This window comes from Lithobates pipiens, unplaced genomic scaffold, assembly GCF_037356315.1.
Source record: "Lithobates pipiens isolate NorthernLeopardFrog02 unplaced genomic scaffold, aLitPip1_a1.2 Scaffold_3, whole genome shotgun sequence".
NCBI lineage: Eukaryota > Metazoa > Chordata > Amphibia > Anura > Ranidae > Lithobates > Lithobates pipiens.
Window position 1 is genome coordinate 132882011 of NW_027507790.1, and position 21496 is coordinate 132903506.

General features: G+C 42.5%; 1 protein-coding gene across 1 annotated transcript in view; it reads right to left on the reverse strand.

Annotated features, from left to right (window-relative positions):
* The window catches only part of MAN2A1 (mannosidase alpha class 2A member 1), a 215037-nt gene that overhangs the window by 32132 nt on the left and 161409 nt on the right, over positions 1–21496 (reverse strand). Inside the window, exons 16-17 of the mRNA XM_077462300.1 lie at positions 17645–17756; positions 3516–3649 (exon numbers count right to left, since the gene is read on the reverse strand). Of these exons, the coding sequence (XP_077318426.1) occupies positions 3516–3649; positions 17645–17756 (246 nt within the window). The remainder of the gene's footprint in view (positions 1–3515; positions 3650–17644; positions 17757–21496) is intronic.

A 21496-nucleotide genomic window follows, 5' to 3' on the forward strand; every position in this document is an offset into this window, starting at 1 on the left:
AAGGCCTGGTTTAAATCTATGCTTTTTTCAAGGCATTTTCTGTTTTGCAGAACAGTCCATTTAACAACATGGTTTCCTGTAAATCACATTCACATCTCTGTGTTTTTTGGAAAGGGAGAGGGACAGAGTACTTCAAATCTTGTGAGATTTTGCATAATGTAGGGAACAATTGCTCAGTTAGATTTTGCTGGAAAAAAAGGACATACTGTAGGTTTGTTTTAAAAAACAAACAAAAAAAAAAAACGCTGGAGTTTTCCCAAAAGTTTAATGTAGCTAGGCGACAATGCTAGATACAAAAATAGTACTTAACCACCTTCAGACCGGACCATTTTGCTGGTAAATGACCAGAGGTCTTTTTACAATTTGGCACTGCGCTGCTTTAACTGGTAATTGCGCGGTCATGCAATGTTGTACCCAAACAAAATTTGCGTCCTTTTCTTCCCACAAATAGAGCTTTCTTTTGATGGTATTTGATTGCCTCTGCGATTTTTATTTTTTGCGATATAAACGTAAAAAGACCGCAAATTTTGAAAAAATAATGATATTTTCTACTTTTTGTTATTAGAAAAATCCAATAAACTCAATTTTAGTCATACATTTAGGCCAAAATGTATTCAGCCACATGTCTTTGGTAAAAAAAAAGTCAATAATTGTATATTTATTGGTTTGCGCAAAAGTTGTCACATCTACAAACTAAGGTACGTTTTCTGGAATTTACGCAGCTTTTAGATTACGACTGCCTATCTCATTTCTTGAGGTGCTAAAATGTCAGGGCAGTACAAAACCCCCCCAAATGACCCCATTTTGGAAAGTAGACCCCCCTAAGGAAATTGAGAAGTGGCATGTTGAGCCCATTGAATATTTTATTTTTTTGCCTCAAGCGATTGAATAATGACAAAAAAAAAATAATTTTTTTTTTTTTTACACAAAGTTGTCACTAAATGATATATTGCTCACACATGCTATGGGCATATGTGAAATGACACCCCAAAATAAATTCTGCTGCTTCTCCTGAGTACGGGGATACCACATATGTGGGACTTTTTGGGAGCCTAGCCGCGTACGGGGCCCCGAAAGCCAAGAACCGCCTTCAGGTTTTCTAAGGGCGTAAATATTTGACTTCACTCCTCACTACCTATTACAGTTTTGAAGGCCATAAAATGCCAACATGGCACAAAACCCCCACAAATGACCCCATTTTAGAAAGTAGACACCCCAAGCTATTTGCTGAGAGGCATGTTGAGTCCATGGAATATTTTATATTTTGCCACAAGTTGCGGGAAAATTACAAACTTTTTTTTTTTTTTTTTTTTCCACAAAGTTGTCACTAAATGATATATTGCTCACGCATGCCATGGGCATATGTGAAATGACACCCCAAAATAAATTTTGCTGCTTCTCCCGAGTACGGGGATACCACATATGTGGGACTTTTTGGGAGCCTAGCCGCGTACGGGGCCCCGAAAACCAAGCACCGCCTTCAGGCTTTCTAGGGGTACACTAGTGAGACTAGGTAATAAATGGCGGGTGCCCTGAAACTATAAAAAAAATAACTAACCAACCAGCGTCACCTGTAACAGTTATATGGTGATCACTGGTGAAAGGGTTAACTAGGGGGCAATCAGGGGGCTTTATGCGGTAGTATATGGGGGTCCCTGGCGCTATAAAAAGCTGCAGCGAACCTAAATACCTACCTGCCTAACAAGCGTCACCTGTGACACTAATACAGAGATCAGAAAAACTATCGCTTATTAGGCTGGGTTCACACTGGAGCGATGCGGGAACGCCATGAATCCGCGGCGGGTTCCCGCATCGCATGCCTCCCGGCGGCAGTTCACACTGCCCTATGCGAACTGCTGGGAGTGTCAGTGAAATGTTAATGACACCCCCAGATCAGTTCGCATATCGCAGTGCGATCTGCAAACTCGGATCGCATGGTGTGAACACCCATGCGAGCCGATTCTGCTGCGGGCCAAAAAAAGGGTCCCGTGCGAATTTGCGGCGGGTGCGACACGAATTCAGCCATACTATCTGTATGGCTGAACTCGAATCGCACAGAGATCGGATGTGATTTGCACTGCAGTGCGGTGCGAATCACATTCGTTCTCATAAACCGCTGCAATGTGAACCCAGCCTTAGTGACACTGGCGACGGGGGGTGATCACGGGGTTAAACCTTTATTGGGGGGGTTAGGGGGGCACATTAGAACTAAAGGGGGCTAACCCTAACTGCCCTAACAGTTACTACAGTCACAAATGACACCAATGCAAAAAAAAAAAAAAAGCAATTGGTGTCACTGTGACTGGGGGGGCAGGGGTAATTGGGGGGTGATCGGGGGTAAAGGGGGGGTGTGAGTGTGCCTGGCATGTTCTACTGTATGTGGGGTGTGTTGGTGCAACTCACCGATCCTCTCTCCTCGGTGCCGGAACGAAAACTACCGACACGGAGGAGAGAATACATCACTTCCTCTCCTGTGTTTACATTACAGGAGAGGAAGTGATGTCACCGGACATTTTCATTCGCCGGGAGCGATCGAGAGGGGGTGGCCATGAATGAATGGCCGTCCCCTCGTCCGGGATCGCTCCCGAACGAATACCGACCGCCGCAGGCACCGGGCGGGGGCCCGATCGGGCCCCCGACCGGCGGGCAGGCAAGGACGTACATGTAAGCCCTTATGCCTGCCCGTGCCATTCTGCCGACGTACATCGGCGTGCGGCGGTCGGCAAGTGGTTAAAGTGGTTGTAAACCCTTACAGACCACTTTGACCTACAGGCAAGCCTAGATTAAGGCGTACCTGTAGGTCGATGAAATATCTCCTAAACCTATACGGTTACCATCAGGGTTTACTTCCTCTTTGAGCGAAATTCTTTAATATGGCTATAAGCAAGTTTGATTGTTGTGTACAAATTACTTTGTGAGATTCCGATTTCTCCAGCATGTTAGGCCCTTTCACACTGACGGACCGTTCAGGTCAACCTGTCAGTTTTGACGGCGGACCTGAATGGGCACTCCATGCTGGTCTATGGAGGGACGGATGTCAGCGGAGACATGTCCGCCAAAAGCAGGATGGATGGCCCTACGTCCGGATCCTTCGCTGGAGGATCTGCTGAAAAATGTACATGCTGTCCGTTTTCATCCGATCTCTGCATAGAGACCAGCGGCGCTGGACAAGCCCCTCCCCGCTCAGTTAGCAGAGAGGGACTTGTCATCCGCCGGCTCAGCGCAGATCAATGGAGAGATCTCCCGCTGAGCCGACGGACTGAGGCGGACCTTGTGGAAGCAGAGTCCGCCTCGTGTGAAAGGGGCCTAAAGGACATGTCTGCCTATTACTACAACAGGAAAAACTGAATTAGTAAACAAAATATTTTTAGAACAAAATAGGTTTAAGAAATCCTGAATAAACTATGTAGAGAGATAAGAAAATACATGAATTGAACTGAACATTTATTTTAAGTAACTGTTTTAAAAGACATTCCCTTATTGCATTAGATAATGTGTATTTTATTGTAACATACCTGGTATCCATTTAGATCAGAGTAAAACCTATTTTGGCTGTTTATGTCTGAGGATATTCTCATGACAATTTCACGATTTGATTCTCCTCGAATGTCCACAATATTTGTTATTTCTGGAGACTGGCCTTCAAATCCTGTGAAAAAATAAATAAAAATATCTGATCTGGTAATCTAAAGATTTATTGAGCATTCTAGTTATCTAAAATAACCCCACATTTTAAAGCCCTTATTTTAAACTCTAATTCTGGCTCCAAGGTAGATTTGCTCTCTATTCTCCAAGCACACCGCAAACATGACAAAGATCAGGGGTAGGTATCTGGTTAGATTTTGGAGACCTCAAATGTAGGCCTTAATAAAGTGCATAATCTAAAGAACCTTTTATTCACCAGCACACTCCAAGGCGGATGTATATTAGGGCCAAAACAACTAATCGATTATGAAATTAATCAAATACTATTTTCATAATCGATTAATCGGCCAGTAACATAATGGGGTTTAAAAAAATAGCCCTATATAGTACAAAAAGAGCAATTGCTACTGTAAATATTACTTTCATACTTCACATTAAAAAAAATTAACCCCTTACAGTAGCCATTTGCTTTTTTTTTGTACTAAAAAAGGGCTAATTTGAATTTTTTTTAACCCCATTATGTTACTAAACATCTTAGACCTGGTTCACACCTGTATTTTTTGATGCTTTTTGCAGAAACGCACTACAGTTCATTTACATGGTTTCCTAAGAGACACATTCAAATCTATGCTTTTTTCAGCTGCTGCGTATTTGGAAAGGGTCAGGGACTTTTTTTAATGCAAAACTGTGCTTTTTTTGGTTCAATATAGTTCAATGGAGAAGCTGCAGAAAAGCATGCAATTCATTTTTGCAGTAATTTGTGTTTTTTAGTCTGCCCCACAACAAGTTGGGCAAAAAATGCAAAAAAAGCGAATTGCAGCAAAATCACGTGTGCAAAAATCAAAATGCACAGCAAAAAGCACCACAGAAACCGATCAAAAGCAAACTGCATAGGTGTGCACCAAGCCGTATGCTGGCCACGATTTCCAGACGAAAAATCTTCGCTGAATGAAAGAATGTTGTTTGAAATTTTCACTTGCTTTTAACATTCTGTTTTTAAAATGAATGTAATCTCTAATGGTAAACCACATGCACTGTCTGAAAATTCCTTTGACCAAGAAGTTATCATTATTTCTAATTTTCCCATCACTGTTAAAAACTAACGTCTATTTGACCCCACTGATTACAAAAATCGAACGAATGTTTTTAAAATGATTTTTTTTTTAAGGAAGACATTGTTTTTGTATGGCCATATAATATATTACAGTTTCTTTAAATAAAAAAAAAAATGATTTCTGATGATATTCACCCGACTCATCCTTTAATAGTTAATCTCCTCGAATAGTATATACAGTATATCTCTTCTGTCTGTTATTCTCAGAGTGGATTAGATATTTTGCTCCGTAACCATATAGTTGGCATATCTACCACTACATAGAAATATTTAACGCAAACCAAGACATGAAGTCCAAGGAATTATCTGTAGATCTCTGAGACAGGATTTTATTGAGGAAACAAGCTGGGGAAGGGTACAGCACTGAAGGTCCCAATGAGCACAGTGGCCTCCATCATCCGTAAATGGAAGAAGTTTGGAACCACCAGGACTCTTCCTGGAGCGGCCTGGCCAAACTGAGCGATCGGGGGAGAACAACCTTAGGAAGGCGAAAAAACCCGATGAGCTCCAGCATTTCTCTGTGGAGAGAGGAGAACCTTCCAGAAGAACAACTATCTCTACAGCACTCTACCAATCAGGCCTGTATAGTAGAGTAGCCAGACGGAAGCCACTCATGAGTAAAAAGGCACATCACAGCTGGAGTTTGCCAAAAGGCACCTGAAGGACTCTTAGACCATGAGAAACAAAATTCTCTGGTCTGATGAAACAACGATTGAACTCTTTGGCCTGCAAGACAAGCATTGTCTGGAAGAAACCAGGCCCCGCTCCTCACCGGGCCAATACCGTCCCTACAGTGAAGCATTGTGGTGGTAGCATCATGTTGTGGGGAGGTATTTCAGCGGCAGAAAGTGGAAGACTAGTCAGGGTTGAGGGAAAGATGACTGCAGCAAAGTTCAGAGACAGGCTTGATGAAAATCTGACCAGAATGCTCTGGACTTCATGACAATGACCCTAAGCACAGCCAAGATAAAGTGGCTATGGAACAACTCTGTGAATGGCTGGGCCACTAAAGGACAGAGCCCAGACTTAAACTCGATTGAACATCTCTGGAGAGATCTGAAAATTGTGCACCGACGCTCTCCATCCAACCTGATGGAGCCTGAAAGATCACGCAAAGAAGAATGGGAGAAACTGCACAAAAATAGATGAGCCAAGCTTGTGGCATTATACTCAAAAAGACTTGAGGCTGTAATTGGTGCCAAAGGTGCTTCAACAAAGTATTGAGCAAAGGCTGTAAATTACTTATCTACATGTGATATTTTTGTTTTTTTATTTTTAATTTGCAAATATGTCAAATAAGCTTCTATCACGTTGTCATTATGGGGTATGGTTTGTCCAGTTTTGGAGGAAAATAATGAATTTAATCCATTTTAGAATAAGGCTGTAACATAAAATGTGGAAAAAGTAAAAAAGTTCCAAATACTTTCTGGATGCACTGTATTTGCATTAAGTTTTTCAAGTTTTTTGTACACTGGCTTCCGTTAGCCACAATGGTACATTCTGTGGTGCGTTCCTAATTATCCAGTGTTGGTTAATATACCCCTCCATTTCCATTGTAAAAACTGAGGAGAAAACTTCGGCAATTTCCCCGATTCTCTTTTATGGGGCCTATATATACTCTGGCCTCGCTTCCTTACGATTAACAGATTTAAAAAAAGGGATTTTTTTTTTTACTCTGTTCTGTGCTTCTCGTAGTCTAATTTAGCTTCCCTGATCACACTCTTACACCTCTTGTTGCAGCCCTTGTAGTAATAAAATGATGACAGCCACTCAGTTATACATTTTAACCACTTGCCGACCGCCGCATGACGATGTACGTCGACAGAATGGCACGGGCAGGCATATGGGCGTACCTGTACGTCCCTGCCTTCCCGCGGGTGGGGGGCCCGATCGGGCCCCCCCCGGTGCCAGCGGCGGTCGGTTTTCGTTCAGAAGCGATCCGGGATGAGGGGGCGGCCATTCATTCATGGCCACCCCCTCTCGATCGCTCCTGACGAATAGAAGTGAGGCGTGACATCACTTCCTCTCCTGTAATGTAAACACAGGAGAGGAAGTGATGTAATCTCTCCTCCGTGTCTGTATTTTTCGTTCCGGCACAGAGGAGAGAGGATCGGTGAGTTGCACCAACACGACACTTCACAGTAGAACATGCCAGGCACACTCACACCCCCCCTTCACCCCCCCAGTCACAGTGACACCAATAGCATATTTTTTTTTTTGCATTGGTGTCATTTGTGACTGTAATAACTGTTAGGGCAGTTAGGGTTAGCCCCCTTTAGCTCTAGGGTACCCCCCTAACCCCCCCCAATAAAGGTTTAACCCCGTGATCACCCCCCGTCGCCAGTGTCACTAAGGCTGGGTTCACATTGCAGCGGTTTATGAGAACGGATGTGATTCGCACCGCACTGCAGTGCAAATCACATCCGATCTCTGTGCGATTCGAGTTCAGCCATACAGATAGTATGGCTGAATTCGTGCCGCACCCACCGCAAATTCGCACGGGACCCTTTTTTTGGTCCGCAGCAGAATCGGATCGCATGGGTGTTCACACCATGCGATCCGAGTTTGCAGATCGCACTGCGATATGCGAACTGATCTGGGGGAGTCATTAACATTTCACTGACACTCCCAGCAGTTCGCATAGGGCAGTGTGAACTGCCGCCGGGAGGCATGCGATGCGGGAACCCGCCGTGGATTTGTGGCGTTCCCGCATCGCTCCAGTGTGAACCCAGCCTAATAAGCGATCGTTTTTCTGATCGCTGTATTAGTGTCACAGGTGACGCTAGTTAGGCAGGTAGGTATTTCGGTTCGCCGCAGCTTTTTATAGCGCCAGGGACCCCCATATACTACCGCATAAAGCCCCCTGATTGCCCCCTAGTTAACCCTTTCACCAGTGATCACCATATAACTGTTACAGGTGACGCTGGCTGGTTAGTTATTTTTTTATAGTTTCAGGGCACCCGCCATTTATTACCTAGTCTCACTAGTGTACCCCTAAATTTAGGGGTGTCTACTTTCCAAAATGGGGTCATTTGGGGGGGGGGGGGTTGTGCCATCTTGGCATTTTATGGCCTTCAAAACTGTAACGCCCTTAGAAAGCCTGAAAGCGGTGCTTGGTTTTCGGGGCCCCGTACGCGGCTAGGCTCCTAAAAAGTCCCACATATGTGGTATCCCCGTACTCAGGAGAAGCAGCAGAATTTATTTTGGGGTGTCATTTCACATATGCCCATAGCATGTGTGAGCAATATATCATTTAGTGACAACTTTGTGTAAAAAAAAAAATATATATATTTTTTTTGTCATTATTCAATCGCTTGAGGCAAAAAAATAAAATATTCAATGGGCTCAACATGCCACTTATCAATTTCCTTAGGGGGTCTACTTTCCAAAATGGGGTCATTTGGGGGGGTTTTGTACTGCCCTGCCATTTTAGCACCTCAAGAAACGAGATAGGCAGTCGTAAACTAAAAGCTGCGTAAATTCCAGAAAACGTACCTTAGTTTGTAGATGTGACAACTTTTGCGCAAACCAATAAATATACAGTTATTGACTTTTTTTTTTACCAAAGACATGTGGCTGAATACATTTTGGCCTAAATGTATGACTAAAATTGAGTTTATTGGATTTTTCTAATAACAAAAAGTAGAAAATATCATTTTTTTTTATATCGCAAAAAAAAAATCGCAGAGGCAATCAAATACCATCAAAAGAAAGCTCTATTTGTGGGAAGAAAAGAACGCAAATTTTGTTTGGGTACAACATTGCATGACCACGCAATTACCAGTTAAAGCAGCGCAGTGCCAAATTGTAAAAAGACCTCTGGTCATTGACCAGCAAAATGGTCCGGTCTGAAAGTGGTTAAAGGCCATTTTTCTCTTTTTGAAATCTTTTGACGTTAAAAAAAATTAGCCAGGTTTAATCTTAGATCTTTGAGATTTGTTGGCCATTGGAATGAATGTTCAATGCTTCTAGAACTGGATGTGGTGCTTTTTATTGCAGACTCCCTCTTCATACCAATTATGATCAAAGAAAAGCAAGAGGCCAGGGCATGATGCAAACAGGATTCTGACTAGCAAATATGTGATGGGTCAGGGCAGACAAATTGGTAAGTCGCAATCAATCTGGAACAAGAGCAAAGTCGGAATTTAATTTGTTCATAAACGACCTGGAGGATGGGGTAAACAGTTCAATCTCTGTATTTGCGGATAATACTAAGCTAAACAGGGCAATAACTTCTTTGCAGGATGTGGAAACCTTGCAAAAAGATCTAAACAAATTAATGGGGTGGGCAACTACATGGCAAATGAGGTTTAACCGCTTCAGCCCCAGAAGATTTGACCCCCTTCCTGACCAGAGTACTTTTTATGATTCAGCACTGCTTCGCTTTAACTGACAATTGAGCGGTCGTGCAAGGTTGCACCCAAAAACAAAATTTATGTCCTTTTTTTCCCACAAATAGAGCTTTCTTTTGGTGGTATTTGATCACCTCTGTGGTTTTTATTTTTTGTGCTATAAACAAAAAAGAGCGACAATTTTAAGAAAAAAAAAAAAAAAAGCAACATTTTTTTACTTTTTGCTATAATATACCCTAAAAATTTTTGGGGGATATTTATTATAGTTTAGGCCAATATGTAGTCTTCTACATATTTTTGGTAAAAAAAAAAAAAAAGTGTATATTGATTGGTTTGCACAAAAGTTATAGTGTCTACAAAATAGGGGATAGTTTCATGGCATTTTTATTCTTTTTTTTTAATTAGTAATGGCGGCAATCTGATTTTTATTGGGACTGCAACATTATGGCGGACACATCGGACACTCTTTTGGGACCAGTCATTTATACAGCGATCAATGCTATAAAAATGCACTTACTGTGTAAATGACACTGGCAGTGAAGGGGTTAACCACTAGGGGGCGATGTAGGGGCCAAGTGTGTCCTAGGGAGTGATTCTAACTGTGGAGGGATGGGCTTCCAGTCACATGACAGTGATCACTGCTCCCGATGACAGGGAGCAGTGATCTCTGTCATGACACAAGGCAGAACGGGGAACATTCCAGTCTCCTAATTGTAAACACGGAAGCAACGTCATGACGTCACTTCCTGTTTACTCGGCTGCCAATGGTGCCGGATTTAAAAATATATACAGTATTCAGAGTCGCCGAAAATGGCGATTTGAATACTTTGAAGTGTAAAGGAGGGGTCGGGGGTCTTTTAGACCCCTGATCCCTCCATAAAGAGTACCTGTCACCACCTATTACTGTCATGTTTCCATTCCTTCTGACAGCAATAAAAGTGATCATTTTTTTTTAAACAAGCTCGAGCTCGCGCAGAAAAGAAAACCGCATACGGAAGTCGCGCCTGCATATGTAAACAGTGTTCAAATCACACATGTGAGGTATCGCCGTGATTGTCAGAGCGAGAGCAATAATTCTAGCACTAGACCTTCTCTAACTCTAACCCGGTAACCGGAAATTTTTTTTAAAGCGTCGCCTATTGAGTTTTTTTTAGGTACCGTAGTTTATCGTCATGCCACGAGTGCGTGCAATTATAAAGTGTGACATGTTTGGTATCTATTTACTCGGCGTAACATTATCTATCACATTATGGGAAAAAAAAAAGGGCTAATTTTATTGCTTTTTTTTAATTCATGAAAGTGTCCCTTTTCCCAAAAAGCTGCGTTTAAAACACTGCTGCGCAAATACCGTGTGACATAAAATATTGCAACAATCGCCGTTTTATTCTCGAGTCTCTGCTAAAAAAAATATATATAATGTTTGGGGGTTCCAAGTAATTTTCTAGCAAAAAATATGGATTTTAACTTGTAAACACCAAATGTCAAAAATAGGCTTAGTCATGAAAGGGTTAAACCGTGTAGAGGGTTCTATAATGTAAGAGCGGCAAGGATGTGGAATTCCCTTTCACAGGCAGTGGTATCAGTGGGGAGCATCGATAGTTTCAAAAAACGATTAGATAAGCACCTGAATGACCAGAACCTACAGAGATAAACAATGTAATACTGACATATAATCACTCACATAGGTTGGACTTGATGGACTATGGAGCTTTTGCTGAAGCAATTGATAATTGCACTGAGCAATTTTAGATCATAGCTGCACTTCTGTGATTCTTCATAATTTAATGCAGATGCATTCTACCTGCAACTGATGACCTCTTGACCTGCTTCAAGATATGTTTGTATTCTTATAGACTTGGATGTGGAAAGAAGCAGTTCTGATGCAAACAAAATCCCTTTGACTGTGACCCTGAATTAGCTGCTGATGCCTTCAACATTCCAGGGTCAGGAATTGACCAATTATATTCCTCTTAAACTACTAGAGAGTATAAAGTTTTAATCTCATTTGCAAAGAGGCAACAATTATTTTATACAGAATATATTTAAAATGGATGAGGTTGAAATTTGCAGTGCAATATTTTAGAACATTATCAAACAAGATCAAGTCTAAAACCGGTCATACACAGTAAAATTTTGACTGATATGTTCCACAAAATAGTGAGCATGGTCAGGGAAAAAAATGGAGACGGTGCACTAGCGACTTATGTCCAAAATTTCAAACATGTGCAAGATTACATTTTTTAGGCAATACATAAAGTATTTATACACCAAGCAATTAAATGCTATTGGAATGCGTGTAATCATATTACATAGGGTATTGCAAAAGGAGCCCGATATACAAACCTTTATTCAATGGGTTTCTTGTAAGAAAATTAGATGCTAAAGGCCTTTGAAAAAAAAGTCAATATGGCTGAAACTTGCCCTAGGGCAGTGATGGCGAACCTTGGCACCACAGATGTTTTGGAACTAGATTTCCCATGATGCTCATGCACTATGCAATGTGGTTGAGCATCATGGGAAATGTAGTTCCAAAACATCTGGGGTGCCAAGGTTCACCATCACTGCCCTAGGGTGTAAAGCGCTGGGATTCTGAAGACCTGTTTGCAGGAAGGCCAGAATGCAAGCAATAATTTATGGGATTAAATTAAATGCACTCACACCAGGTAAATTAGTATTTCCAAGTACAATAAATCTTAACTTTTATTGCATCGTGTAAATCACACACTCAGAAAACGCTGTTAGGACCTGGGTTTAAAACAGCCATGCCGCTAAAACCAGAGACACTGAAACAGGGTGACAGAGGGTTTTGAGCTAGTAGATCTGGCCTGTTGGGATGAGGCCAAGGGTCTTCTTCAAGAAGTCTGAGCATGTCTGTGTAACAGGCTCTTCTACACCAGTTCAGTGCCAGAAGAATCACAGTCTTCCTATCTGCTCTATTTTGTGGAGTAGGCAAGGCAGAATGCTCAGAAGAGGGAGAGAGTAGCTTGAACTGAGAGCGGATAAGCAGGGTATCTGAGGCCACAGGTGTAGCATTCCAGATTCTTGATACAGAGGTAGTGTGCCCTTTTATCTGGAGTCCAAGATGTTCAAAGCCAGAAAGCCTAATTTTTGGTAGATCAGATCGAACACACCTGGATAAAAAGACCATTCCTTTTGGTCCAACTGGTGGTGGCTGAGATAACCCACCTGACAGTTGTTCAGCCCTGGGATGTGGACCACAGAAAACGTTGGAAAGTACGTTTCTGTGCACAGGAGGATCTGGTTTGCTTCCTCCTAGGCAGTCAGGCTCCTTGTGCCTCCTTTATGATTGATATACGACAGACACTGTTGTGGCCTTGTCTGACTATATACAAATTGGGCCTCCAGTCCTGGAGAGACAGCCTGACAGCTCTGAGTTATAAAATATTGGAAAGTTTGGCTGCTTCTTTTGACCTTGTTCCCTGGACGGTCAAGATTTGAAAGATTCCTCCTTAACCTGACACACTTATGTCTGTTGGAAGAACCTCATTATTGTAGGGAAAGGAGGATTTGAACCAGAAATGATTTAACCGCTTCCCGCCCGCCCTATAGCCAAATGACAGCTATAGAGCGGACGCTCTCGTCTGGGAGGCCGTCCCTGGACGTCCTCGTGTTTACTTCCGCAATCATCAGTGCCATCTGTCATCAGTGCCATCTGTCATCAGTGCCATCTGTCATCAGTGCCATCTGTCATCAGTGCCATCTGTCATCAGTGCCATCTGTCATCAGTGCCACGTATAAATGTCATCATTGCCACGTATAAGTGTCATCATTGCCACGTATCAGTGCTATCTGTCATGAGTGTCACGTGTCATTGTCCTGGTGCTCCAGGGCCTTCAAAAGTGTAATAGGTAGTCAACAAGTTAGATGTGTAATTTATGCTCCTAGAACACCTGATGGCGCTCCCTGCATGTTGGGCCTCTATGTGGCCAGGCTGTGAAAAAGTCCCACACATCTGGTATTATAAAATGACATCAAAAAGCTCACCATTCCTCTTACTAAATACCTTGGAATGTCTACTTTCCAAAAAGGGGTCATTTGGGGGGTATTTGTACTTTCCTGGCTTGTTCGGGTCACAAGAAGTGAGATAGGCCACCAGTACATCAGATGTGATCAATTTTATATGATTCGCACAACAGCTTGTAGACTCTCTAACTTTCACAAAGACCAAATATCCACTAATTTGGGTTATTTTTACCAAAGATATGTAGCAGTATAAAATGTGGCCAAAATTTATGAAGAAAAATTTATAATTTGCATAGTTTTGTCACAGAAACAAAGAAACATGCATTTTTTTTCACAATTTTCAGTCTTTTTTCATTTATGGCGCAAAAAATAAAAACCCCAGAGGTGATCAAATACCACCAAACGAAAGCTCTATTTGTGGGAAAAAAAAGAACAAAAAATTCATTTGGGTACAGTGTTGCATGACTGAGTAATTGTCATTCAAAGTGTGAGAGCACCGAAAGCTAAAAATTGGTCTGGGCAGGAAGGGTGTTTAAGTGATCAGTAAGCAAGTGGTTAAACCATCTAGACTAAATGTACTCACGTTGATCCATCGATTGACTTGGGTACAACCAGCCTGTTGGTTTTTTGGCATGCAATTATTGCCAGCAGCTATAGCTGCTAGAAATAACTGTTCTCCCAGCAGGGGCAGCTTCCTGCCCAGGGTCCGACTCCGATTGAGAAATGGGAGTGGGAGAAGGGGTTGGTGTTTTTGAGCTCTGGATACAGATCACTGAATTAAGGTCGTAATCGGTCCGAGGAATTTTTAGAGATGTAGAAAACTGCCTATGTCAAGTAGGCCATTTTTGCATGCTTGAAATAGAGCCAGAATCGGATTTGGCGACTGGTGTTGAGACCAGTTACTGCTCTGAACCAAGAATGTTCTATGAGCTTTTGGCAGAGCAAATATTTGCCTGTTAAGAGTTGATTTTCTTTCGCCTGGTCTACTCCATAGCTACAACTGAGGCTACAACTGAGAGCTTGCGAAATGGTGTGAGCACCTCTGGTAGTGTCCAGCAACAAATCCTTGCAGTGAAAGGGTGAGAGGAGGCGCCTAAGCACCTTATAAAGGGCACTATGCGTGGTCAACCAGTAGTACCATCTAACACCTGGGCTTCCTCCTGTGACTGAGTGGTTGAATTTTAGAGCCCCATTTGAAAAGCTTACACTGTGAAGTGAATACATTTCAAACATAGCCCCGTTAACACTGTAATGGTCAGATACACAGTGTGACCCTGTCTTCCCTGTACATGACGTTTGACTGTATACAGAGTCCAAACTTTTCCCATCATGGTGCATATACAACCGAGCGGGTCTTTAGAGACTGAATCCCTTAACATAGGACCACAGAACTGGACATGTATAGCACCCTGCAGCTAACTCAATGATTTGCACGAAGTGCCAAGGTGAGAGCCCCACACAGGATCCAGTGCCCGAAGCAAACATTACAGGCCGTGCCCACAGTCTGGGGTCTGTGTACAGCTACAAAGGTTTTACCAAGTTTGGCCTAATCCAGATACAACTATTCTGTGGAACCCATTAGTGCACAGTGGGGTTGACTGAAGAATTCTTAAAGCGGAACTAAAGTTTTACTGCCGAAACTGCAAGCTGGCAGGCTCTTTATTGGTGAAGAGAAAGGCAATGTCTCTTATGCAATAAAATAAAGCCTACCTGCCTGCTGTCTTTTTAGGCATGTACATTGAGCTGCACATAAGCAGCTCAGCCAACATCGCTAGCATGGTCTCTGTCCCACAGCAACATCGTACCACGCTGGCCTATGAAGATGGCTAAAAACTGGCACACAGCAGAAGATGTAGGCGCTGGCAAGGGACCATTGAAGCAAAAGGTAAATTTCACTCCTCTTAAAAAATTTTTTTTTTTTTTAAATCAGTAAACTACTGAAGAGAATTCTTCGGGAAGGCAAAACGGTCCATTACCTACAGAGGTAGTCTTTACAAAGCAACTATTGACCTGTTAGTTTAACTTCTATAGTTGGGAAGATACTGGAGTGATTAATAAAAGACCACAGACTAGTTCTTGCAGAAAAAAAATATTTTAAGCAACAGACCGCATGGAATCATGAAAGACAGAAGTTGTCAGACAAACCTGATTTATTTTTATGAGGCGGCAAGTAAAACTTTGGACAAAGGGGTGGCGGTGGACGTGGTATGCTTGGATTTTGCAAAAGCGTTTGATACAGTTCCACACACACGGCTCATGTGTAAGGTAAAGTCTACAGGTTTGGAAATATCAGTTTGTAAATGGATAAAAAAATGGCTAAAAGACAGAATTCAGAGAGTAGTGGTTAATGATTCTTACTCTGAATGATCTAAGGTTACCAGTAGTGTACCCCAAGGTTCAGTGCTGGGACCCTTCCTTTTTAAATACCTTTATAAATGATATAGGGTCTGGGATCAAAAGTAACATTTCCATCTTTGGAGATGACACCAAGCTATGCAGTGTAATAAAGTCCTTACAGGATGTCTCCAATTTACAAGCCAACCTCAATGCTCTGTCTAATTGGGCGACTATGTGGCAGATGAGGTTTAATGTTGAGAAGTGTAAAGTTATGCACTTGGGGGCTAAGAATATGCATGCATCATATATACTAGGGGGAGTAAAACTGGGGGGATCCATAGTGGAGAAGGATCTGGGGGTTTTGGTAGATCATAAGCTCGATAATAGCATGCAATGCCAAGCTGCGGTTTCCAAAGCATGCAAAGTCCTTTCTTGTGCTTGTATTGAGAGGTATGGAAGAGAAAGAGAAAGAGAAAGACAAAGACAAAGACAAAGACAAAGACAAAGACAAAGACAAAGAGAAAGAGAAAGAGAAAGAGAAAGAGAAAGAGAAAGAGAAAGAGAAAGAGAAAGAGAAAGAGAAAGAGAAAGAGAAAGAGAAAGAGAAAGAGAAAGAGAAAGAGAAAGAGAAAGAGAAAGAGAAAGAGAAAGAGAAAGAGAAAGAGAAAGAGAAAGAGAAAGAGAAAGAGAAAGAGAAGAGAGAGAGAGAGAGAGAGAGAGAGAGAGAGAGAGAGAGAGAGAGAGAGAGAGAGAGAGATCATTATGCCCCTGCTCAAATCCTTAGTAAGACCTCATCTGGAATATGCAGTTCAGTTTTGGGCACCAGTTCTCAAAAAGGATATTGGGGAACTGGAGAAAGTGCAGAGAAGGGCAACCAAACTGATAAGAGGCATGGAGGAGCTCAGCTATGGGGAAAAGATTAGAGGAACTGAATTCATTCACTCTTGATAAGAGGAGATTAAGAGGGGATATGATCAACTTGTACAAATATATTAGGGGTTCATATAGTGAACTTGGTGTTGAGTTATTCACTTTACAGTCAACAAAGAGGAAAAGGGGGCACTTTACTTCTAGAGGAAAAGAGATTTCATCTCCAAATACGGAAAGGTTTCTTCACAGTAAGAGCTGTGAAAATGTGGAATAGACTCCCTGCAGAGGTGGTTCTGGCCAGCTCAGTAGATTGCTTTAAAAAAGGCCTTGATTATTTCCTAAATGTACATAATATAACTGGATATTACCATTTATAGGTAAAGTTGATCTGGGGAAAATCAGATTGCCTCTCGGGGGATCAGGAAGTAATTTTCCGCTGCTTTAGCAAATTGGATCATGCTCTGCTGGGGTTTTTCGCCTTCCCCTGTATCAACTTTGGATATAGAATTGGGTATATGGGATTGTATGATTTTTTTTTTGTGGTTGAACTGGATGGACTTGTGTCTTTTTTTCAACCTGACTACGTAACTAGCATAAGGACTCACTGAGTGGGGTAGGGTTATAGGAGAGGCATTTCTTCAAAATCTTTCCAGTGTCTAATCACCTAAAAAGGTACAAGTCTAAAACCTACAGTGTATGCATAAGATGCCTGTGTACTGGATGGTATACACATTCCAGTTTAAAGAATGTTAAGACTATTGTTTTTCTTGATTCTTTCAGGTGCCATTAAAAACAGAAAGCATGTTTTTTTTCCCTTTCAGTTAAGAGGTTCCAGTAACTAGAAGTTCACAGGGGCCTGGATTTAGGTAATATACTCGTCCCAATAGTAAAAAAATAAAAATAAAAAATAAAAAAAAATACAGGGACCATCCCATACCACCTTAGTACCACCCATACCACTCTATTCCATCTATATCTAGTCTGGTGACAAGTGACATTTCCGTTCACACTGAGTTTTCTCTCATTTTCTGCTGTACCTCTGGCACAGGAAGTGAGGAAAAAACATACCAGGGAAAAAATAAATAAAAAGCAACAGAGGTTAAAACCCATTTGCACTACATTCAAAACAAGAAAAACAGCCACCCTTAACTGGAGTTTTTTTTTTTAGTGTATAATAGACATACATTCTTATTTATACAAAATTACCACTTTAATGCCTATTTTCACACAGCTGGTCTTTCCTCGAATTTCAGTGCAAAGATTTAAAAGTAACGGATTACACTAGTAAATATGTTCAGTTACTGGGATTTGACATGAACACATAGCTAGAACACATGCTCACCCTGAACGTTGTAAAGTCGTACTGTGTGCGTTATGTGGTTGAAGAAACAAACAATTTCACTGAAAACACTTCCATGAGTGACTCTTATAATTGGCGGGTCAGAAACATACGGCTGAAAGAAAAAAAAAGAAAAATCTATAAACTTTGGTTGCATTTATCAACACATTATATATCTATATATACACACACACACACACACACACACCAAAAGTCCTGTTGTAGCTTATTTACTACACCCTTTTTACTACACAACTATAAAAGTCTATGATGTATTTTAAGTACATATTTTTGTTTCCTTCTTAGGGAAATCTGTCAAATTTGGTAATTAACATTTTTCCTTAGTGACCTGCTAAAAAACAGGATAAAGGGTGCCCCCAACCCAGCCAGCAACCACTCCCCCCGGCCAAGGCAGCTTTTTTTTTTTTTTTTTTTTTTTTTTTTAATTCACACAAACTGACATTCTGCCGAACAGAATGCTCCTGTTCAGGAATCGAATCATGTGGCCTATTTCACGGCACGGGGGAGGTCAAACAGTATGCATCTGCAACCTCTGTTATAGAACCATGAGTTGCCTAGGCAATATAGAGACTATTGTTTTCATTTTGTTCAAGGAGCCAGACAGACTTGCACTGAGATCAGAAACATAGTAACGGTGACCATTTGCAGCAGAGAAGTGAAGTTTAATCAGAGCAATTCTATCCAGACTGGAAAATCTCATGTGCACCTGCACACATTGACACCAAAACATTGCAGGGTGACAGTGATGAGGTTTAGAAAATCCTGTACAGATCAGTGTTTGCCCCCAAAATAAGCAGTTGTTGCAAGTTTGTGCATATGTATCCCCTCTTTCTTGGCCTACATGTTAAAGAAAAAAAAAAAAAAATCTCAAAAAAATAAATATATAATGCATCTAGGAGTGTTGCCTGCACATATCTCTCTCCCTAGCCCTCTCCCCCGCTCTCCCTAGCCCCTTCTCTCCCTAGCCCTCTCCCCCTCGCTCTGTAGCTCCCCCCTCTCTCTCTCTATACACACACATATATATCACGAGTACACTCCTCACATTTCTGTAAATATTTTATTATATCTTTTCATGTGACAACACTGAAGTAGTGAGTGTACAAGTGTAAATTTGCTGTCCCCCTCAAAATAACTCAACATAGCCATTAATGTCTGGCAGGTATGTTTGGGGTCATTATGTTGGAATACTGCCCTGCGGCTTAGTCTCCGCAGGGAGGGGATCATGTACTGTGACATACTGAAGCAGAGCATGTTGGCATTCATGGTTCCCTTAATGAACTGTAGCTCCCCAGTGCCAGAAGCACTCATGCAGTCCCAGACCATGACACTTCCACAACCATGCTCGACTGTAGGTAAGACACACTTGTCTTCGTACTCCACACCTGATTGCAGCACCACACGCTTGACACCATCTGAACCAAATAAATTTATCTTGGTCTCATCAGACCATAGGACATGTTTCCAGTAATCCATGTCCTTAGTTTGCTTGTCTTCAGCAAACTGTTTGCAGGCTCTCTGGTGCATCATCTTTAGAAGAGGCTTCCTTCTGGGACGACAGCCATGTAGACCAATTTGATGCAGTGTGCTGCGTATTGTCTGAGCACTGACAGGCTGACCCACCCACCCCTTCAACCTCTGCAACAATGCTGGCAGCACTCGTACATCTATTTCCCAAAGTCAACCTCTGGATATGACGCTTAGCACGTGCTTTCAACTTCTTTGGCGACCATGGCGAGGCCTGTTCTGAGTGGAACCTGTCCTGTTAAACCACTGTATTCTTGGCCACCGTGCTGCAGATCAGTTTCAGGGTCTTAGCGATCTTCTTATAGCCTAGGCCAGTGATGGCGAACCTTGGCACCCCAGATGTTTTGGAACTACATTCCCCATGATGCTCTACTATACTGCAGGGTGCATGAGCATCATGGGAAATGTAGTTCCAAAACATCTGGGGTGCCAAGGTTCGCCATCACTGGCCTAGGCCATCTTTATGTAGAGCAACAATTCTTTTTTTTCAGATCCTCAGACAGTTCTTTGCCATTAGGTGCCACGTTGAACTTCCAGAGACCAGTATGAGAGCGATAACACCAATTTTAACACACTTGAGACCTTGTTTTCAATCTTTTTTATTTTCCATTTAATACAATTACAAATACATATAAGGTGCTCTTTAGAATCTCTCAAAGTGAACTATGTTCTAGCTACATATTAAAATGGTATCAATATTCTTATAAACATATATAGAATTAACTGCATAATTTCCCTACCATTTATACTCATCTTCGACCAAAAAAAATAAAATAAAAAATTTTTCCCTCCCTCCCTAAAACACACTTGAGACCTTGTAACACTAACGAGTCACATGACATTGGGGAGGAAAAAATTACCAATTTGGACATTTTCACTTAGGGGTATACTCACTTTTGTTGCCAGCGGTTAAGACATTAATGGCTGTGTTTTAAGGGGACAGCAAATTTACACTGTTAAACAAGCTGTACACTCACTTCTTTGCATTGTAGCAAAGTGTAATTTCTTCGGTGTTGTCACATTAAAAGATATCAGAGCTCCACAAGGTGACAAGCCGCACACACAAATCTTGCGGCCTTCACGCCAGACGGCCCGCCGGATACACAGGCCTCACCCCCATCACTATCAGGTGAGCTTGAGGCCTGTTCTGATGCAGAGAGCCTGCAGGGAGCCCAGCAGCCCTACATAACACCAACATTGAGAGATGCTGACTTGCTGGCTCGCTTTAAAACCATGCTGCAGGGTGAACTGTCTGCTGCCACCTCCAAGTTGGCCACACACTTAACGAAGGAGATCCGTGAGCTGGGCAGCCGCACAAATGCTTTAGAGGACAGAATGGATGCTGCGGTGACAGTGATAGACCACCAAGAACAGGACCTGCAGAACCTCCGCAGGGAGCTGGACGCAGCCCTCTTGAAACTAGAGGACTATGAGAACAGGTCCAGATGGGGGAACCTCCGACTGCGGGGACTCCCTGAAACTATTGAGGATCTAACCTCCATGGCCCTGTTTCAGCAACTAGTCCCAGGCATCCCCATAGAGCGTATGGAGTTTGACTGTATTCATCGGGCTCTGGGGCCAAGGAAAGAAGGGGGCCCGCCACGGGATATTATCATTAAGTTTACTTATTTTCGCACCAAGGAAACCCTCCTTAAAGCAGCACAGGACAAGCCTGATTTATGCTTCCAAGGACACAAGTACCAACTTTTCACGGACCTGGCCCCCACCTCAGTGCAAAAGAGGCGACAGCTGAAACCATACACCTCAGTCCTGATGGAACTCCACATCAAGTACGCTTGGGGCTTCCCCTTTCGCCTCGCATTCGCTTGCCAATGGCGGAGCCACACTGTTCGCACCGTGGAGGAGGCCCAGGTGACTACATCTGCTTCCCCCTCCGGATAACTCCAACAACCGGGAGAGGTCCCCAGGCCCCCAGTCTTCCTCCAGGCAAGTGGCCCCTCCTTCTCACCCCGCCGTCTTCAAGATCCCCCTCGCTCTGATCCCAGATGAACATTGCACGGGTGAGCCCAATTGCTACTCTTTATGTGAAGCTACCTTTCCCGCTCCCCAGATGTGTTCTCTCTTGCTGAGAATTTGGCTCCTACCTGGTTGTAATGACTGTATCCCTTTTACCCTCCCTTTCACCCCCCCCCCCCCCTTTTTTTTGGCCCAGTTTAGCAGGTCTCCCTATGCCTTCCTCTATTACCTGTTGCCTTACCAGTGGACTGGCCCTCCCAGGACTAACTGTTTTTGCCCAGGTTTTCACCGGTAAAACAAGGGCCTCAACCTGGGCCTTACTGCCCTTGGAGA